Source organism: Anser anser, assembly GCF_964211835.1.
Source record: "Anser anser genome assembly, chromosome: 34".
NCBI lineage: Eukaryota > Metazoa > Chordata > Aves > Anseriformes > Anatidae > Anser > Anser anser.
Genome location: NC_139755.1, coordinates 741,616 through 761,402, shown reverse-complemented (window position 1 = coordinate 761,402; position 19,787 = coordinate 741,616). Strand labels below are relative to the sequence as shown.

The 19,787-nt window shown below is 53.4% G+C and overlaps 1 protein-coding gene across 1 annotated transcript in view; it reads right to left on the bottom strand.

Annotated features, from left to right (window-relative positions):
* Positions 1-19,540, bottom strand: part of NDRG2 (NDRG family member 2) — a 22,249-nt gene extending 2,709 nt beyond the window's left edge. The window contains exons 1-13 of the mRNA XM_083815023.1: positions 19,471-19,540; positions 19,117-19,146; positions 12,159-12,267; positions 11,954-12,074; positions 10,955-11,017; positions 8,204-8,264; positions 4,218-4,304; positions 3,502-3,558; positions 2,272-2,366; positions 776-820; positions 603-654; positions 429-476; positions 237-272 (exon numbers count right to left, since the gene is read on the bottom strand). Coding sequence (XP_083671149.1) covers positions 237-272; positions 429-476; positions 603-654; positions 776-820; positions 2,272-2,366; positions 3,502-3,558; positions 4,218-4,304; positions 8,204-8,264; positions 10,955-11,017; positions 11,954-12,074; positions 12,159-12,267; positions 19,117-19,146 — 804 coding nt within the window. The 5' untranslated portion in view covers positions 19,471-19,540. The remainder of the gene's footprint in view (positions 1-236; positions 273-428; positions 477-602; positions 655-775; positions 821-2,271; positions 2,367-3,501; positions 3,559-4,217; positions 4,305-8,203; positions 8,265-10,954; positions 11,018-11,953; positions 12,075-12,158; positions 12,268-19,116; positions 19,147-19,470) is intronic.
* Positions 19,541-19,787: the final 247 nt, after the last annotated feature.

Below are 19,787 nucleotides of genomic sequence, written 5' to 3'. Positions count from 1 at the left end.
CCCCTGACCCCACCCCGTGACCCTTGACCCCGCCCCTTGACCTCTGACCCCACCATGACCTCTGACCCCCAAGCCCCACCCCCTTTTCCCCCCCTCCCCCCTTCCCTGCTCCCCTCTGTGACCCCCGCCCCGTGACCCCTCTGTGACCCCGCCCACGACCCCTCTGTGACCCCTCTATAACCCCTGACCCCTCCCCGTGACCCCTGACCCCTTCGTGACCCCCACCCCCCCCTCACCTGGCTGAGCTGCGGCTGCCCCCCTCCGTCGGCCATCTGCAAGGGGGGGGGGGGGGAGCAAAAAGGGGGCGGGGCCAGAGGCCGGGGGCGTGGTCAGAGGGCGGGGGCGGGGTTAAAGGTGGGGGCGGGGTCAAGGGTCAGGGGCGGGGTCAAGGGTCAGGGGGCGGGGTCAAGGGGCGGGGGCGGGGCCACCTTGAGGAAGGAGGTCTGGGTGGGGTCCAGCTTGGCGTTGCACTCCACCTTATATGGGCAAAAAGGGGGCGGGGCTTCAGCCGCGGAGGCCACGCCCCCCGTGGGTGACGTCACCCCGAGGCCACGCCCCCTCCCCGGTGACGTCACAGGCTCCGCCCCCCCGCACGCGCTCACCACGGCGTCCTCGTGGGGGGAGTTGTCGCCCACCACCAGCATCACCGGGCAGCTGGGGGCAGGGGTCAAAGGTCAAGGTCACGGGGTCAAGGGGTCAAGGGGGGTCAAGGGTCGGGGGTTAGAGGTCAAGGGGTCACGGGGTCAAGGGTCACGGGGGCTCAAAGGGCGCTCACCGCAGGGTCACGGCCCCGTTGCGCTCCAGGCCCAGGTCACCGCGGCTGGGGGGGGGGGAGGGAACCAGTATAAACCAGTATACACCAGTATAGACCAGTATAAACCAGTACGGACTGGTGCAAACCAGTATGGACCAGTACAGACCAGTACAAACCAGTATGGACTGGTACAGACCAGTATAAACCAGTATAAGGCAGTACAGACCAGTATGCAGCACCACACACCAGTAAGGACCACTACGCACCAGTATAAACCATTACATACCAGTATAAACCAGTATGCACCAGTATGGACCAGTATGCACCAGTATAAACCAGTACGCACCAGTATGGACCAGCAACCCCTCATTAAGCTCCCAGTAAGCCCCAGTAACCCCCCAGTGCCTCCCAGTAAGCCCTCCGTAACCTCCCAGTAAGCCCCAGTACATCCCAGTACATCCCACTAACCTCCCCGGAACCTCCCAGTATGATCCAGTACATCCCAGTAACCCCCCAGTACATCCCAGTGCCTCCCAGTCTGAGCCAGTACCTCCCAGTAACCCCCCAGCAACCTCCCAGTGCCTCCCACTAACCCCCAGTAACACTCCAGTGCTTTCCAGTACGACCCAGTGCCTCCCAGTAACCCCCCAGTAGCCTCCCAGTACATCCCAGTGCCTCTCAGTACTCTCCCAGTATGTCCCAGTAACCCCCCAGTAACCTCCCAGTGCATCCCAGTGAACTCCCAGTAACCCCCCAGTGCCTCCCAGTATGACCCAGTGCCTCCCAGTAACCTCCCAGTACCTCCTAGTAACCGCCAGTAACCTCCCAGTACCACCCAGTGCCTCCCAGTAACCTCCCAGTACCACCCAGTGCCTTCCAGTAACCTCCCAGTGCCTCCCAGTAATCCCCCAGTAAACCCCAGTAACCTCCAGTACATCCCATTGTCTCCCAGTAACCCCCCAGCAACCCCCCACCATGTCCCAGTGCCTCCCAGTATAACCCAATACATCCCAGTAAGCTCCCAGTCCCTCCCAGTATGACCCAGTGCCTCCCAGTAACCTCCCAGTACCTCCTAGTAACCCCCACTAACCTCCCAGTACCCTCCCAGTACCACCCAGTGCCTCCCAGTACCACCCAGTGCCTTCCAGTAACCTCCCAGTGCCTCCCAGTGACCCTCCCAGTCCCTCTTTGTATCTCCCAGTACATTCCAGTAACCTCCCAGTGCACCGTGACTCACTCCCAGTCCCCCCCAGCGCCTCCCAGTCCCTCCCAGTAACCCCTCACCACATCCCAGTAACCTCCCAGTACCACCCAGTGCCTCCCAGTAACCTCCCAGCGCCCCATAACCACCTCCCAGTACGCCCAGTGCTTCCCAGTACCCTCCCAATGCCTCCCAGTCACCCTCCCAGTACATCCCAGTACCCTCCCAGTGCCTCCCAGTGCCCCATAACCCCCCCAAACCCCCTCCCAGTGCCCCCAGCCCCCTCCCAGTGCCTCCCAGTGCTCCCAGTGCCCACCTGTTGTACATGGCCCACAGCAGGGGCACGTTGGGGGCCCCCCCCAGGCGCTCCCGGCTCTGCTGCACTGGGGGGGGGGCGGCCGCCAGCTCCTCCTGCGGCACCAGTGCCTCCCAGTTACCTCCCAGTCACCTCCCAGTCACCCCCCCCAGTGATCCCAGTTACCCCCAGCAACCCTCCCAGTTTCCCTCTGCCCCCCCAGTCATTCCCAGTTACCCTCCAGTTACCCCCAGCACCCCCCCAGTTACCCCAGTTTCCCCCCAGTTACCCCAGGGACTCCCCCAGTTTCCCCCAGTAGCTCCCAGTTACCCCCCCAGTCACCCCCCAGCGATCCCAGTTGCTCCCAGTTACCCCCACTTGCCCCAGAGACTCCCCCAGTTACTCCCAGTTACCTCCCAGTGATCCCAGTAACCCCCCAGTTACCCCCACTTACCCCAGGGACCCCCCCCAGTTACCCCCGGTAACTCCCAGTTACCCCAGTAACTCCCAGTTATCCCCCACTTACCCCAGGGACCCCCCCAGTTACTCCCAGTTACCTCCCAGTGATCCCAGTTACCCCCCAGACCCACCCCAGTCACCCCCCAGTAACTCCCAGTTACCCCCCAGTTACCCCCAGTCACCCCAGGGACCCCCCCCACTTACCCCACTTACCTCCCAGTGATCCCAGTTACCCCCCAGTTACTCCCAGTAACCCCCCCATTCACCCCCACTTACCCCAGGGACTCCCCATTACCCCCAGTAACTCCCAGTTACCTCCCAGTTACCCCCCCAGTTACCCCAGTTACCCCCCGGTTACCCCAGGGACCCCCCCAGTTACTCCCAGTTACCTCCCACTGATCCCAGTTACCCGCCCAGTTACCCCCCAGACCCCCCCAGTCACTCCCAGTAACCCCCCAGTCACCCCACTTCCCCCCCAGTAACTCCCAGTTACCCCAGGGACCCCCCAGTTCCCCCCAGTTCCCCCCCAGTAGCCCCCCAGTTACCCTAGGGACCCCCCCAGTTACTCCCAGTTACCCCCCAATGATCCCAGTTACCCCCCCAGTTACTCCCAGTTACCCCCCAGACCCCCAGTTACCCCCCCCAGTAACTCCCAGTTACCCCACCCCCTCCCCATTTCCCCCCACAACCCCCCCCACAACCCCCCCCGGACCCCCTATAGCCCCCCTGTAGCCCCCCCCAGTAACTCCCAGTTCCCCCCAGTAACTCCCAGTTCCCCCCAGTTCCCCCCACCTGCGTGAAGAGGTGCCCCAGGATCAGCTCGGTGGTGGACGACGTCAGCCCCGACAGCTGGGGGAAGGTATGGGATCCATAGGGGGCACCGGCACCCATCGGGACCCACCGGGACCCCCAGGATCCATAGGGGGCCGCCGGGACCCCCAGGATCCATAGGGGGCTATAGGGAGCCACAGGGACACACAGGGACCCACCAGGACATATAGGGGATCTATGGGGACCTATAGGGGACCTATAAGGGATCTATGGCGACCTATAGAGGATCTATGGGGACTTACAGGAGACCTATAGGGGACCTATAGGGGATCTATGGGGACCTGGGACATGTAGGAGACCTATGGGGACCTATAGGGGACATACAGGGGACCTATGGGGACTTACAGGAGACCTATAGGGGACCTGGGACATATAGGGGATCTACGGGGACCTATAGGGGACATATAGGGGATCTATGGGGACTTACAGGAGACCTGTAGGGGACCTATAGGGGATCTATGTGGACCTGGGACATATAGGAGACCTATGGGGGACATATAGGGGATCTATAGGGACTTATAGGGGACCTCTAAGGACCCGCAGGCGCCCCACGGGAACGTATGGGGGACCCCACAGGTGACCCGGGAGGGATTGGGGGCCCTATAGGGGGAGGGGCTATAGGGGGAGGGGCTATAGGGGGAGGGGCTATAGGGGGAGGGGCTATAGGGGGCGCCCACCTTGTGCGCGGCCCAGTCCATCCAGCCCTTGGCCTGCGGGTCGATGTTGACGAGCACCAGGCCCTCGACCGCCTCCGGGCGGCTCAGCTGCGGGGCACGCGTCACCGCCCGCCCCAAAACGCCCCAAAACCCCGCTAAACCAACCCAAAACCCCGCTAAACGCACCCAAAGCCCCCTCAAACGCGCCCAAACCCCCGCCAAACGAACCCAAACCCCCGCCAAACGAACCCAAACCCCCGCCAAACGAACCCAAACCCCCGCCAAACGAACCCAAATCCCCGCCAAACGAACCCAAAACCCCCCTAAACCAACCCAAACCCTGCTGAACGAACCCAAAACCCCGCCAAACGCGCCCAAAACCCCCCCAAACGCGCCCAAAGCCCCTCTAAACCAACCCGAATCCCCGCTAAACGAAATAAAACCCCGCTAAACGAACCCAAAACCCCGCTAAACCAACCCAAATCCCACTAAACCAACCCAAAGCCCCGCCAAACGCACCCAAATCCCCCCTAAATGCACCCAAAACACCCCAAAACGCACCCAAAACCCCCCCCAAACGCACCCAAACCCCCGCCAAATGAACCCAAACCCCCCTAAACGAACCCAAAACCCCCCTAAACGAACCCAAAACCCCCTAAACGAACCCAAAACCCCCCTAAACGAACCCAGAACCCCCCTAAACGAACCCAAAACCCCCTAAACGAACCCAAAACCCCCCTAAACGAACCCAAACCCCCCTAAACGAACCCAAAACCCCCTAAACGAACCCAAAACCCCCCTAAACGAACCCAAACCCCCCTAAACGAACCCAAACCCTCCTAAACGAACCCAAAACCCGCCAAACGCACCCAAAACCCCACCGAAAAACCCAAAACCCTACCGGAAAACCCCCAGATCCCATTAAAAAAAAATAAAAGTCCCACTGAAAAACCCAAAACCCCGCTAAAAACAGTGAAATCCTACTAAAAAAAAAAAAACACTAGAAAAGCCCCAAACCCCACTGGAAACCCCAAGACCCCACTGAAAAACCCGAAACCCACCCTAAAAAATGAAACCCCGCTAAAAAAAACCCAAACCCCGCTAAAAAAAAAAAAAAACCAAACCCCGCTAAAAAAGAACCCCCAAACCCCGCTAAAAAAAAAAAAACAAACCTCACTAAAAAACCCCAAACCCCACTAAAAAAACCCCAAACCCCAATTTAAAACCCCCCAAACCCCGCTAAAAACCCTGAACCCCAATTAAAAAAACCCCAAAGCCCAATTTCAAACCCCCAAACCCCACTAAAAAAAAAAAAAACCGCTAAAAAAAAACTAGAAAACCCTGAAACCCCACTAAAAAACCCCAAACCCCACTAAAAAACCCCAAACCCCAATTTAAAAACCTCAAACCCCAATTTAAAAACCCCAACACCCAATTAAAAAAAACCCAAACCCCACTAGAAAACCCCAAAGCCCCCTAAAAAAAAAACTAGAAAACCCTGAAACCCCATTACAAAACCCCAAACCCCACTAAAAACCCCAAACCCCAATTTCAAACCCCCAAACCCCAATTTCAAACCCCAAAACAGCGCTAAAAAACCCCAAAACCCCAATTAAAAAGCCCCAAAACCCCAATTAAAAAACCCCAAAACCCCAATTAAAAAACCCCAAAACCCCAAATTAAAAAACCCCAAACCCCAAATTCAAACCCCCAAACCCCACTAAAAAACCCCAAAACCCCAATTAAAAAACCCCAAAACCCCAATTAAAAAACCCCAAAACCCCAATTAAAAAACCCCAAACCCCAATTAAAAAACCCCAAAACCCCAATTAAAAAACCCCAAAACCCCAAATTAAAAACCCCAAACCCCACTAAAAAAACCCAAAACAGTGCTAAAAAACCCCAAAACAGTGCTAAAAAACCCCAAAACAGTGCTAAAAAACCCCAAAACAGTGCTAAAAAACCCCAAAACCCCAATTAAAAAACCCCAAAACCCCAATTAAAAAACCCCAAAACCCCAATTAAAAAACCCCAAAACCCCAATTAAAAAACCCCAAAACAGTGCTAAAAAACCCCAAAACCCCAATTAAAAAACCCGAAACCCCCAAATTAAAAACCCCAAAACCCCAAATTAAAAACCCCAAACCCCAATTTCAAACCCCCAAACCCCACTAAAAAACCCCAAAACAGCGCTAAAAAACCCCAAAACCCCAATTTAAAAACCCCAAAACCCCAATTTAAAAACCCAAAACCCCACTAAAAACCCCAAACCCCACTAAAAGAAAACCACTAGAAAACCCTGAAGCCCCATTACAAAACCCCAAAACCCCATTAAAAACCCCAAAACCCCACTAAGAAACCCCAAAACCCTACTAAAAAAAAAAAAGACGCCCCACTAAAAACCCTGAAATCCCGCTTGAAAAAGCGAAACCCCACTAAAAACCCCGAAACCACAAAAAAAAAACAAGAAACCCCACTAAAAATCCTGAAACCCCACTAAAAAACCCACAAGCCCACTGAAAAAACCCCGAAAGACCACTAAAAAAAAACACAAAACCCCACTAAAGAACCCAAAACCCTACTGGAAAACCCTAAAACCCCGCTAAAGAACCCGAAACCCCGCTGAATAAAACCAAAACCCCGGTAAAAAAGAACGAAACCCCACTAAAAAAAAAACCATAACCCCCTAAAAACCCTGTAACCCACCCCATAACCTCCTGACCCCATAACCGACCCCATAACCCCACACCCGACCCCATAACTGACCCCATTACCCCCTGACCCCATAACTGACCCCATAACCCCCCGACCCCATAACTGACCCCATAACCCCACACCCAACCCCATAACTGACCCCATAACTGACCCCATAACCCCCTGACCCCATAACTGACCCCATAACCCCAAACCCAACCCCATAACTGACCCCATAACCCCCTGACCCCATAACTGACCCCATAACCCCCTGACCCCATAACTGACCCCATAACCCCCTGACCCCATAACTGACCCCATAACCCCAAACCCAACCCCATAACTGACCCCATAACCCCAAACCCAACCCCATAACTGACCCCATAACCCCAAACCCAACCCCATAACTGACCCCATAACCCCCTGACCCCATAACTGACCCCATAACCCCCTGACCCCATAACTGACCCCATAACCCCAAACCCAACCCCATAACTGACCCCATAACCCCAAACCCAACCCCATAACTGACCCCATAACCCCAAACCCAACCCCATAACTGACCCCATAACCCCAAACCCAACCCCATAACTGACCCCATAACCCCCTGACCCCATAACTGACCCCATAACCCCCCGACCCCATAACTGACCCCATAACCCCACACCCAACGCCATAACCCATCCCATAACCCCATGACCCCATAACTGACCCCATAACCCCACACCCGACCCCATAACCCTGTGACCCCATAACTGACCCCATAACCCCCCCAATGACCCCATAACCCCCCGACGACCCCATAACCCCCCCATAACCCCCTGACCCCATAACTGACCCCATAACCCCCCCACGACCCCATAACCCCCCCATAACCCCCTGACCCCATAACTGACCCCATAACCCCACACCCGACCCCATAACCCTGTGACCCCATAACTGACCCCATTACCCCCTGACCCCATAACTGACCCCATAACCCCAAACCCAACCCCATAACTGACCCCATAACCCCACACCTGACCCCATAACCCTGTGACCCCATAACTGACCCCATAACCCCCCCAATGACCCCATAACCCCCCCACGACCCCATAACCCCCCCATAACCCCCTGACCCCATAACTGACCCCATTACCCCCCGACCCCATAACTGACCCCATAACCCCCCCCCGACCCCACACCCGACCCCATAACCCCCCGACCCCATAACCCACCCCATAACCCACCCCATAACCCACCCCATAACCCACCCCATAACCCCACACCCGACCCCACAACCGACCCCATAACCCCCCCCCGACCCCGCTCACCCCGAACTTGGCCAGGACGAAGGCTCCGGCCCCGACCCCGATCCCGATGACGCTCCTGACGCTGTTGTAGGGTCACGGGGGGGGAAGACACGGGGCCGGGTCAGCCCCGTGCCACCCCCACCCCATAAGGCCTTATAGGGCCCTTATAGGGCCTTAGAGGGCTTTATAAGGCCTTATAGGGTCACTATAGGGTCATTATAGGGCTTTATAAGGCCTTATAGGGCCTTTTAAGGTTAATATAGGGACATTATAGGGCCTTACAGGGTCACTATAAGGTCTTACAGGGTTGTTATAGGGCCTTATAAGGCCTTATAGGGTCATTATACGGGCTTTTAAGACCTTATAGAGTCACTATAGGGTCTTATAGGGCCTTATAAGGTCACTATAGGGTCATTATATGGCCTTATAAGGTCATTATAGGGACATTATAGGGCCTTACAGGGTCACTATAGGGTCTTATAGGGTCGTTATAGGTCCTAAAAGGCCTTATAGGGTCACTATAGGGCCTTTTAGGACCTTATAGGGTCACTATATGGTCTTATAGGGTTGTTATAGGGCCTCATAATGTCTTATAGGGCCTTATAAGGCCTTATAGGGTTATAAGGCCCTATAGTGACCCTATAATAAGACCTTATAGGGTCACTATATGGTCTTATAAGGCCATTATAGGGCCTTATAGGGTTGTTATAGGGTCTTATAGTGTCTTATAGGGTCATTATAGGGCCTTATGAGGCCTTATAGGGTCATTACAGGGCCTTATGAGGTCACTATAGGGTCATTATAAGGCCTTTTAAGACCTTATAGGCTCACTACAGGATCTTATAGGGCCTTATAAGGCCTTATAGGGTCATTATAGGGCCTTATGAGGCCTCATAGGCTCACTATAGGGCCATGATAGGGCCTTATAAGGTCACTATAGGGCCTTATAAGACCTTATAGGGTCACTATAGGGCCTTATAGGGTCGTTATAGGGCCTTACAGGGTTGTTACAGGGTCTTGTAGTGTCTTATAGGGCTGTTATAGGGCCTATAGGGCCTTATAGGGTCATTATAGGGCCTTATAAGACCTTATAGGGTCACTACAGGGTCTTATAGGGCCTTATAAGGCCTTATGAGGCCTTATAGGGTCACTATAGGGCCATGATAGGGCCTTATAAGGTCACTATAGGGCCATGATAGGGCCTTATAAGGCCTTATAGGGTCATTATACGGCCTTTTAAGACCTTATAGGGTCACTATAGGGCCTTTTAAGACCTTATAGGGTCACTATATGGTCTTATAGGGTTGTTATAGGGCCTCATAGTGTCTTATAGGGCCTTATAAGGCCTTATAGGGTCATTATAGGGTCTTATGAGGCCTTATAGGGTCACGATAGGGCCTTATAAGGTCACTATAGGGCCTTATAAGGCTTTATAGGGTCACTACATGGTTTTATAGGGCCATTATAGGGCCTTACAGGGTTGTTACAGGGTCTTGTAGTGTCTTATAGGGCCTATAGGGCCTTATAGGGTCATTATAGGGACTTACAGGGTCGTTATAGGGACTTATAGGGTCGTTATAGGGTCACTACAGGGTCTTATAGGGCCATTATAGGGCCTTACAGGGTTGTTACAGGGTCTTGTAGTGTCTTATAGGGCCTATAGGGCCTTATAGGGTCGTTATAGGGCCTTATAGGGTCATTATAGGACCTTATAAGACCTTATAGGGTCACTACAGGGTCTTATAGGGCCTTATAAGGCCTTATAGGGCCTTATGAGGCCTTATAGGGTCACTATAGGGCCATGATAGGGCCTTATAAGGTCACTATAGGGCCTTATAAGGCCTTATAGGGTCATTATACGGCCTTTTAAGACCTTATAGGGTCACTATAGGGCCTTCTCAGACCTTATAGGGTCACTATATAGTCTTATAGGGTTGTTATAGGGCCTCATAGTGTCTTATAGGGCCTTATAAGGCCTTATAGGGTTATTATAGGGTCGTTATAGGGACCTATAAGGCCTTACAGGGCCTTATAAGGTCATTATAGGATCACCATAGGGCCATATAAGGTCACTATAGGGTCGTTATAGGGCCTTATAAGACCTTATAGGGTCACTATATGGTCTTATAGGGCCTTATAGGGTTGTTATAGGGTCTTATAGTGTCTTATAGGGTCATTATAGGGCCTTATGAGGCCTTATATGGTCATTACAGGGCCTTATACGGTCACTACAGGGTCGTTATAGGGCCTTTTAAGACCTTATAGGGTCACTACAGGGTCTTATAGGGCCTTATAAGGCCTTATAGGGTCACGATAGGGCCTTATAAGACCTTATAGGGTCACTACATGGTCTTATAGGGCCATTATAGGGCCTTACAGGGTTGTTACAGGGTCTTATAGTGTCTTATAGGGCTGTTATAGGGCCATTACAGGGACTTACAGGGTCGTTATAGAGCCTTTTAAGACCTTATAGGGTCACTACAGGGTCTTACAGGGCCTTATAAAGCTTTATAGGGTCACTATAGGGCCATGATAGGGCCTTTAGGGCTTTATAGGGTCATTATAGGGCCTTATAGCGTCAGTTTAGGGCGTTATATGGCCTTATAGGGTCATTATAGGGCGTTATATGGCCTTATAGGGTCGTTATATGGCCTTATAGGGTCGTTACAGGCCCTATAGGGCCTCGTAGGGCCGTTATAGGGCCTTATAAGGCCATACAGGGTCGCTATAGGGCCTATAGGGCCGCTATAGGGCCGCTATAGGGCCACTCACTTGAGGTGCTGCAGGACGCAGGGGATCGTCTCGGCCAGCTGCTCCAGGGACGGGTACTGGTACCTGCGGGACGGGGGCGCTTGTGGGGTCGGGGGGGGGCAATGGGGGTGGCGGGGAATTAATAGGGTCAGTGGTGGGTTAATGGGGTCGAGGGGGGCTCGACGGGGTCGATTTGGGGTTAATGGGGTCAAGAGTTGGTTAATGGGGTCGAGGGGGGGTTAATGGGGCCGAGGGGGGATCAATGGGGTCAATGGTTGGCCAATGGGGTCGAGGGGTCGACGGTGAATTAATGGGGCCAAGGGGGGCTTAACGGGGTCAAGGGGGGATTAATAGGGCCGGGGGGGGCTCAATGGGGCCAGGGGGGGTTAATAGGGCCAAGGGGGGCTCAACGGGGTCGATGGGGGTTTAATGGGGTTGATGGGGGATTAATGGGGCCGAGGGCTGGCCAACGGGGTCGAGGGGTCGACGGTGGATTAATGGGGTTGACGGGGGTTTAATGGGGTCAAGGGGGGATTAATAGGGCCAGGGGGGCTCAACGGGGCCAGGGGGGGTTAATGGGGTCAAGGGGGGATTAATGGGGCCGAGGGGGGCTCAACGGGGCCAAGGGGGCATTAATGGGGTTGATGGGGGATTAATGGGGTCAAGGAGGGCTTAATAGGGCCGAGGGGGATTAATGGGGTCGATGGGGAATTAATGGGGCCGAGGGGAGCTCAACGGGGTCGATGGGGTATTAATAGGGCTGAGGGGGGCTCAACGGGGTTGATGGGGAATTAATGGGGCCGAGGGGGTTTAACGGGGTCGATGGGGGATTAATAGGGCCAAGGGGGGCTCAACGGGGTCGATGGGGGCTTAATGGGGCCAAGGGGGGCTTAATATGGGCCGAGGGGGATTAATGGGGTTGATGAGGGATTAATGGGGTCAATGGGGGATTAATGGGGCCAATGGGGGATTAATGGGGCCACGGGGGATTAATGGGGCCAAGGGGGGAGCAGCACGGACCCCGAGGGGTACGGGGGGGCGCCCTCCTCCATGCCGGGCGCCTCGAGGTGCAGGCGCAGGAAGCCGCGGGCGATCTCCTGCATCTCCTCGTGGGCGAACAGCGGGGCGAAGCACGACTCGTCTGGGGGGGTGGGGGGCTCGGCGTCACCTCGAGGCCCCGAGCCCGTAACCCCGAGCCCGTAACCCCCCCGTTAGGGTCACTCACGCGTGTGGCCGACGTCGGGGAAGGTGAGGAGCGCGGGGCGGCCCGGCCGGGGCGAGCCCACCACGGTGACGCGCGCGGCCCCGTAGGGCGTCTCCACCACCGCCACGCGCTGGCGCCCCCAAAAAGGGCGGGTTTCGGCCCAAAGTTAGCCTCCCCCACCCCCACCCCCACCCCGCCCGGCCCCCCCCGGCCCCAAGGCTTCCCCGTTCGGCCCCAAATCGCCTGCTCTCCCTCGAGAATCGCCCGTTTTAGCCCAAGAATTGCCCGTTTCCCCTCAAAAATCGCCCACTTGGCCCCAAAATTGCCTATTTTCCCTCAAAAATTCGCCCATTTGGCCCCAAAATCACCCATTTCTCCTCAAGAATCACCCATTTGGCCCCAAAATCGCCTACTTTCCCTCAAAAATTCACCCATTTGGCCCCAAAATTGCCTGCTTTCCCTCAGAAATCACCAACTTGGCCCCAAAATCGCCCATTTCACCTCAAGAATCGCCCATTTGGCCCCAAAATTGCCTACTTTCCCTCAAAAGTCACCCGTTTGGCCCCAAATTCGCCCATTTTGGCCCCAAAATTGCCTACTTTCCCTCAAAAGTCACCCGTTTGGCCCCAAATCCACCCATTTGGTCCCAAAATTGCCTACTTTCCCTCAAAAATTCGCCCATTTGGCCCCAAAATTGCCTACTTTCCCTCAAAAGTCACCCATTTGGCCCCAAAATCGCCCATTTCACCTCAAGAATCGCCCATTTGGCCCCAAAATTGCCTACTTTCCCTCAAAAGTCACCCGTTTGGCCCCAAATTCGCCCATTTTGGCCCCAAAATTGCCTACTTTCCCTCAAAAGTCACCCGTTTGGCCCCAAATCCACCCATTTGGTCCCAAAATTGCCTACTTTCCCTCAAAAATTCGCCCATTTGGCCCCAAAATTGCCTACTTTCCCTCAAAAGTCACCCATTTGGCCCCAAAATCGCCCATTTCACCTCAAGAATTGCCCATTTGGCCCCAAAATTGCCTCTTCTCCCTCAAATATTGCATATTTGGCCCCAGAATTGCCTGTGTTTCCTCAGAAATCACCCATTTGGCCCCAAAATCACCCATTTTACCTCATGAATTTCCCATTTTACCTCAAGAACTGCCCGTTTCCCCTCAAAAGTCGCCCATTTGGCCCCAAAATTGCCGACTTTCCCTCAAAAGTCACCAATTTGGCCCCAAATCCACACATTTCACCCCTAAATTGCCTACTTTCCCTCAAAAAATCGCCCATTTGGCCCCAAAATTGCCTACTTTCCCTCAGAAATCACCAACTTGGCCCCAAAATCGCCCATTTCACCTCAAGAATCGCCCATTTGGCCCCAAAATTGCCGACTTTCCCTCAAAAGTCACCCGTATGGCCCCAAATCCACCCATTTGGCCCCAAAATTGCCTGCGTTTCCTCAGAAATCACCCATTTGGCCCCAAAATCACCCATTTTACCCCAAGAATTGCCCGTTTTACCCTCAAAAATCGCCCATTTGCCCCCCAAATTGCCTACTTTCCCTCAGAAGTCACCCATTTGGCCCCAAAATTGCCTACTTTCCCTCAAAAGTCACCCATTTGGCCCCAAAATCGCCCATTTCACCTCAAGAATCGCCCATTTGGCCCCAAAATTGCCTGCGTTTCCTCAGAAATCACCCATTTGGCCCCAAAATCACCCAATTTACCTCAAGAATTGCCCGTTTTCCCTCAAAAATCGCCCATTTGGCCCCAAAATGGCCCACTTTCCCTCAGAAATCACCAACTTGGCCCCAAAATCGCCCATTTCACCTCAAGAATCGCCCATTTGGCCCCAAAATTGCCAACTTTCCCTCAATAGTCACCCGTTTGGCCCCAAATCCACCCATTTGGCCCCAAAATCGCCTACTTTCCCTCAAAAGTCACCCATTTGGCCCCAAAATCGCCCATTTCACCTCAAGAATCGCCCATTTGGCCCCAAAATTGCCTGCGTTTCCTCAGAAATCACCCATTTGGCCCCAAAATCACCCATTTTACCTCAAGAATTGCCCGTTTTCCCTGAAAAATCGCCCATTTGGCCCCAAAATTGCCTGCGTTTCCTCAGAAATTCGCCCATTTGGCCCCAAAATTACCCATTTTACCTCAAGAATTGCCCGTTTTCCCTCAAAAATCGCCCATTTGGCCCCAAAATTGCCTACTTTCCCTCAAAAATCGCCCATTTGGCCCCAAAATCGCCTACTTTCCCTCAGAAATCACCAACTTCGCCCCAAAATCGCCCATTTCACCTCAAGAATTGCCCATTTGGCCCCAAAATTGCTTATTCTCCCTCAAATATTGCCCATTTGGCCCCAAAATTGCCTGCGTTTCCTCAGAAATCACCCATTTGGCCCCAAAATCACCCATTTTACCTCAAGAATTCCCATTTTACCTCAAAAATTGCCCATTTGGCCCCAAAATCGCCCATTTCACCTCAAGAATCGCCCATTTGGCCCCAAAATTGCCTACTTTCCCTCAGAAATCATCAATTTGGCCCCAAAATTGCCCATTTGACCTCAAGAATTGCCCATTTGGCCCCAGAAATTTTCTACTTTCCCTCAAAAGTCACCCGTTTGGCCCCAAATCCGCCCATTTAGCCCCAAAATTGCCTACTTTCCCTCAGAAATCATCAATTTGGCCCCAAAATCGCCCATTTGACCTCAAGAATTGCCCATTTGGCCCCAAAATTGCCCATTTGGCCTCAGAAATTTTCTACTTTCCCTCAAAAATCACCCGTTTGGCCCCAAAATCACCTGTTTGGCCCCCAAAATTGCCTACTTTCCCTCAAAAATCACCCATTTGGCCCCAAAATCTTCCCATTTCACCTCAAGAATTGCCCATTTGGCCCCAAATCTGCCCATTTGGCCCTACAAATCACCCATTTCACCTCAAAAATCACTCATTTGTCCCCAGATTGCCCATTTGGCCCTAAAAATCACCAATTTCACCTCAAAAACTGCCCATTTGGCCCTTAAAATCGCCCATTTTTGCCCCAAACTGCCATTTTTGTCCCCAATTTGCCTGCCCCACCCCCAGTACCTGCCCTTCTTACCCAAAACTGCTTATTTGCACCCAAAATTGTGCCTCGTGGCACAAAAGGGCTTGTTTTTCTCCAAAATTTGCTCTTTTGTGCCTAAATTGACCGTTTTAACCCCAAAATTGGCTCCTCTGACCTAAAATTGCCTGTTTTGTCCCCATACCAGCCGTTTGGCCCCAGGTTTGCCCATTTGACACCAAAATCGCCCCTCTAGCCTCAGCTTTCCCCATTAAACCCCAAATTTCTCATTTTACCCCCAAAATCACCCTTTTTGTCCCCAAAATTCCCTCGTCACCACCCGAATCCCCCCATTTGCTCCCCAATTCCATTTTCACCCCCAAAATCACCTGTTTTGTCCTCAAACGGCCCCTGAAGCCCCAAATCCCCTTTTTTCTCCTCAAAATCCTCCTTTCCCTCCCAAACCACCCTTTTCTCCTCAAAAAATAACCTTTCGCCCCCAAAATCCCATTTTCTCTCCTCAAAATCCCTTCCCCTCCCCAATCCAAGGTTTTTATAACAAACCAAGCTTTTCCTGCCCCTAAACCCCGCTTTTTCTCCTCAAAACCCTCGATCTTCCCCCAACCCTCCCTTTTCCTCCTCAAAACCTCCCTTTCCCTTCAAAATTCCCACTTTTTCCTCTCAAAACCTCCCCTTTTGCACAAAAACATCTATTTTGGGCCCCAAATCGTGATTTTTACAACCAACCCCCCCTTTTCTCTCCTCAAAATCCCACTTTTTTCCCCAAATCCCCCTTTTTCACCCCAAAATCCCCCTTTTCCCCTCAGCATCCCCATTTTTCCTGTCAGAATTGCCCCATTCCACCCCCCAAATCCAAGTTTTTCCCCCCAAATCCCAGGTTTCCCCCCAAAGCCCCCGTTTTCCCCTGAGAATTACCCTTTTCCCCAAAAAATCCCACTTTCCCCTCCAAAATCTAAATTTTCTCCTCAGAATATCCATTTCCCTCCACAAATACCCCCCTTTTTCCCAAAAAAATCCCCATTTTTTCCCTCAAAACCCCTCTTTCACCCCCTAAACCCCCCAATTTTCCCCCAAACCACCCATTTCACCCCCCAAAACCCATTTTTCCCCCCAAAATCCCACTGTTCCTCTCAGAATACCCATTTTTCCCCTCAGAATCCCCCTTCCCCCCAAAAAAAAAAAATTTCTCCTCAGAACCCCCACTTTTCCCCCAAAAACCCCACTTTTCAACCCCAAATCCCCCCTTATTTCCCCCCAAACCCCCTTTTTTCCCCCAAAATCCCCATTTATTCCCTCAGAATCCCCCTTCCCCCCAAAAAATCACTTTTTCCCCTCAGAACCCCCCATTTTCTCCTCAGAACCCCCTTTCCCCCAAAAAAATCCCACTTTATCCCCTCAGAACCCACCTTTTTTCCTCAAAAATCCCTATTTTCCCCTCAGAATCCCCATTTGTCACTCCAAACCCCCCTTATTCCTCCTCAACCCCCCCATTTTCCCCCCAAAATCCCACTTTTCCCCTCAGAACCCCCACTTTCCTTCCAAAAATCCCACTTTTTGCCCCCAAATCCACCTTTTTCCCCCATAACCCCCACTTTTCTCCTCAGAATCCCTCTTTTTTCCTCAAAAACCCCACTTGTTCCCCTCAGAATACCCATTTACCCCCGCCAAAAAAAAACACTTTTTCCCCTCACAACCCCCCACTTTTCCCTCAAAAATCCCACTTTTTCCCTCACAAACCCCACTTTTCCCCTCAGAATCCCCTTTCTCCCCCCAAAACCCCAAATTTTCCCCTCAGAACCCCCACTTTTCCCTCAAAAATCCCCCTTATTCCCCCCAAATCCCCATTTCCCCCCCCAAACCCCCTTTTTTCCCCAAAAAAATCCCACTTTTCTCCTCATAACTCTACTTTTTCCCTCAGAACCCCCATTTTCTCCTCAGAACCCCCTTTGTCCCCTCAAAAATCCCACTTTTCCCTCAAAAATCCCACTTTTCCCTCAAAAATCCCACTTTTCCCTCAAAAATCCCACTTCCCCCCAAGTCCCCCCTTTTTCCTCAAAAATCCCACTTTTCTCCTCAGAACCCCCCCCTTTTCCTCTCAGAATCCTTCTTCCCACCCCAAAACCCCACTTTATCCCCTCAAAAACCCCACTTTTTGCCCTCAAATCCCCCCTTTTCCCCCATAATCCCCATTTTCCCCCTCAGAATCCCCCTTTTTTCCTCAAAAACCCCACTTTTCCTGTCAGAATCCCCACTTTTCCCTCAAAAACCCCACTTTTCACCCCCAAATCCCCCTTATTTCCCCCCAAACCCCCTTTTTTCCTGAAAAACCCCACTTTTCCTGTCAGAATCCCCATTTCTCCCCTCAGAACCCCCTTTCTCCCCCCAAAACCCCACTTTTTCCCCTCAGAACCCCCCTTTTTCCCCCAAAAATCCCACTTTTCACCCCCAAACCCCCCATTTTACCCCCAAACCCCCTTTTTCCCCCCAAAATCCCCATTTTCCCCTCAGAACCCCCTCTGCCCCCCCAAACCCCCACTTTTTCCCCCCAACCCCTCCCTTTTCCCCCAAAACCCCCCTTTCTCCCCCCAAAACCCCAAATTTTCCCCTCAGAACCCCCGCTTTTCCCTCAAAAATCCCACTTTTCACCCCTTTATCCCCCTTATTTCCCCCCAAACCCCCCATTTTACCCACAAGCCCCTCGTTTTTCCCCAAAATTCCCACTTTTCTCCTCAGAACCCCCCATTTATTCCCTCAGAATCCCCCCCCCAAAAAAACACTTTTTCCCCTCAGAACCCCCCACTTTTCCCTCAAAAATCCCCCTTATTCCCCCCAAATCCCCATTTCCCCCCCCAAACCCCCTTTTTTCCCCAAAAAAATCCCACTTTTCTCCTCATAACTCTACTTCTTCCCCTCAGAACCCCCATTTTTCCACCAAACCCCCCATTTTTCCAAAAAAATCCCACTTTTTCCCCCAGAACCCCCCATTTTCTCCTCAGAACCCCCTTTCTCCCCTCAAAAATCCCACTTTTCCCTCAAAAATCCCACTTTTCCCTCAAAAATCCCACTTTTCCCTCAAAAATCCCACTTTTCCCTCAAAAATCCCACTTTTCCCTCAAAAATCCCACTTTTCCCTCAAAAATCCCACTTTTCCCTCAAAAATCCCACTTTTCCCTCAAAAATCCCACTTTTCCCTCAAAAATCCCACTTCCCCCCCAAGTCCCCCCTTTTTCCTCAAAAATCCCACTTTTCTCCTCAGAACCCCCCCCTTTTCCTCTCAGAATCCTTCTTCCCACCCCAAAACCCCACTTTATCCCCTCAAAAATCCCACTTTTTGCCCTCAAATCCCCCCTTTTCCCCCATAATCCCCATTTTCCCCCTCAGAATCCCCCTTTTTCCTCAAAAACCCCACTTTTCCTGTCAGAATCCCCACTTTTCCCTTAAACATCCCACTTTTCACCCCCAAATCCCCCTTATTTCCCCCCAAACCCCCTTTTTTCCTGAAAAACCCCACTTTTCCTGTCAGAATCCCCATTTCTCCCCTCAGAACCCCCTTTCTCCCCCCAAAACCCCACTTTTTCCCCTCAGAACCCCCCTTTTTCCCCCAAAAATCCCACTTTTCACCCCCAAACCCCCCATTTTACCCCCAAACCCCCATTTTTCCCCCAAAATCCCACTTTTTCCCTCAGAGCCCCCACTTTTCCCCTCAGAATCCCCCTTTTCCCCCCAAAATCCCCCTTTTCCCCTCAGAACCCCCTCTGCCCCCCAAACCCCCACTTTTTCCCCCCAAACCCCTCCCTTTTCCCCCAAAACCCCCCTTTTTCCCCCCAAAACCAACCCCTCGCCCCCCCGCCCCCCGCTCTCCCCCTCCCCACCCCCCGATTTTCCCAAAACCCCCCTTTTTCCCCCCAAATCCCCCCTCACCTCGCTGCCCTCCTCCCTCGGCTCCGCCATCTTGGGGTCACGCCGTCAGGTGGGGGGGGGGCGAAATTTGGGGGGGGGGGCGGGGTCACGACCTTTGACCCCGCCCCCTCTGACCCCTCCCCCCCTTGGCCGCCATTTTGTGCCCGTCCCCTTCAAGGGGGGGGGGGGGGGGCGTTAATTAAGGGGGGGCGTTAATTAGGAAGGGGGGGGGGGGCGGCCCCAAAACCCACGGGGAGGGGGAGAAAAACGCCCGGGGAAGCCCCCCGGGGGGGTTTTGGGGCCGATCGGGGCTTTTTTGGGGCATTTTTAGGGGCTTTTTTTTTTCCCTCCCCCCCCCCCGCCACCTTCACTTGCCTTTGCCGGCCGCCCCTCCCCCACCCGGGGGAACCCCCCCTCCCCTCCCCCACCCACACGGGGGGGAGGGGCCGTGACGTAACGGGGGGGGCCCCGAAAAGGGGGGCCCCGAGGGGCCTATAGGGGCCTATAGGGGTCTATAGGGGGCCCTATAGGGGTCTATAGGGGCCCTATAGGGCCGGGGGGGGGGGCGGAGGGGGCACGGCCCCATAAGGACCCACGGGACCCTATAGGGCCCCTATAGGATCCATAGGGGACGCACGGCCCTATAGGGGACGCACGGCCCTATAGGGGACACGTGGCCCTATAGGGGACGC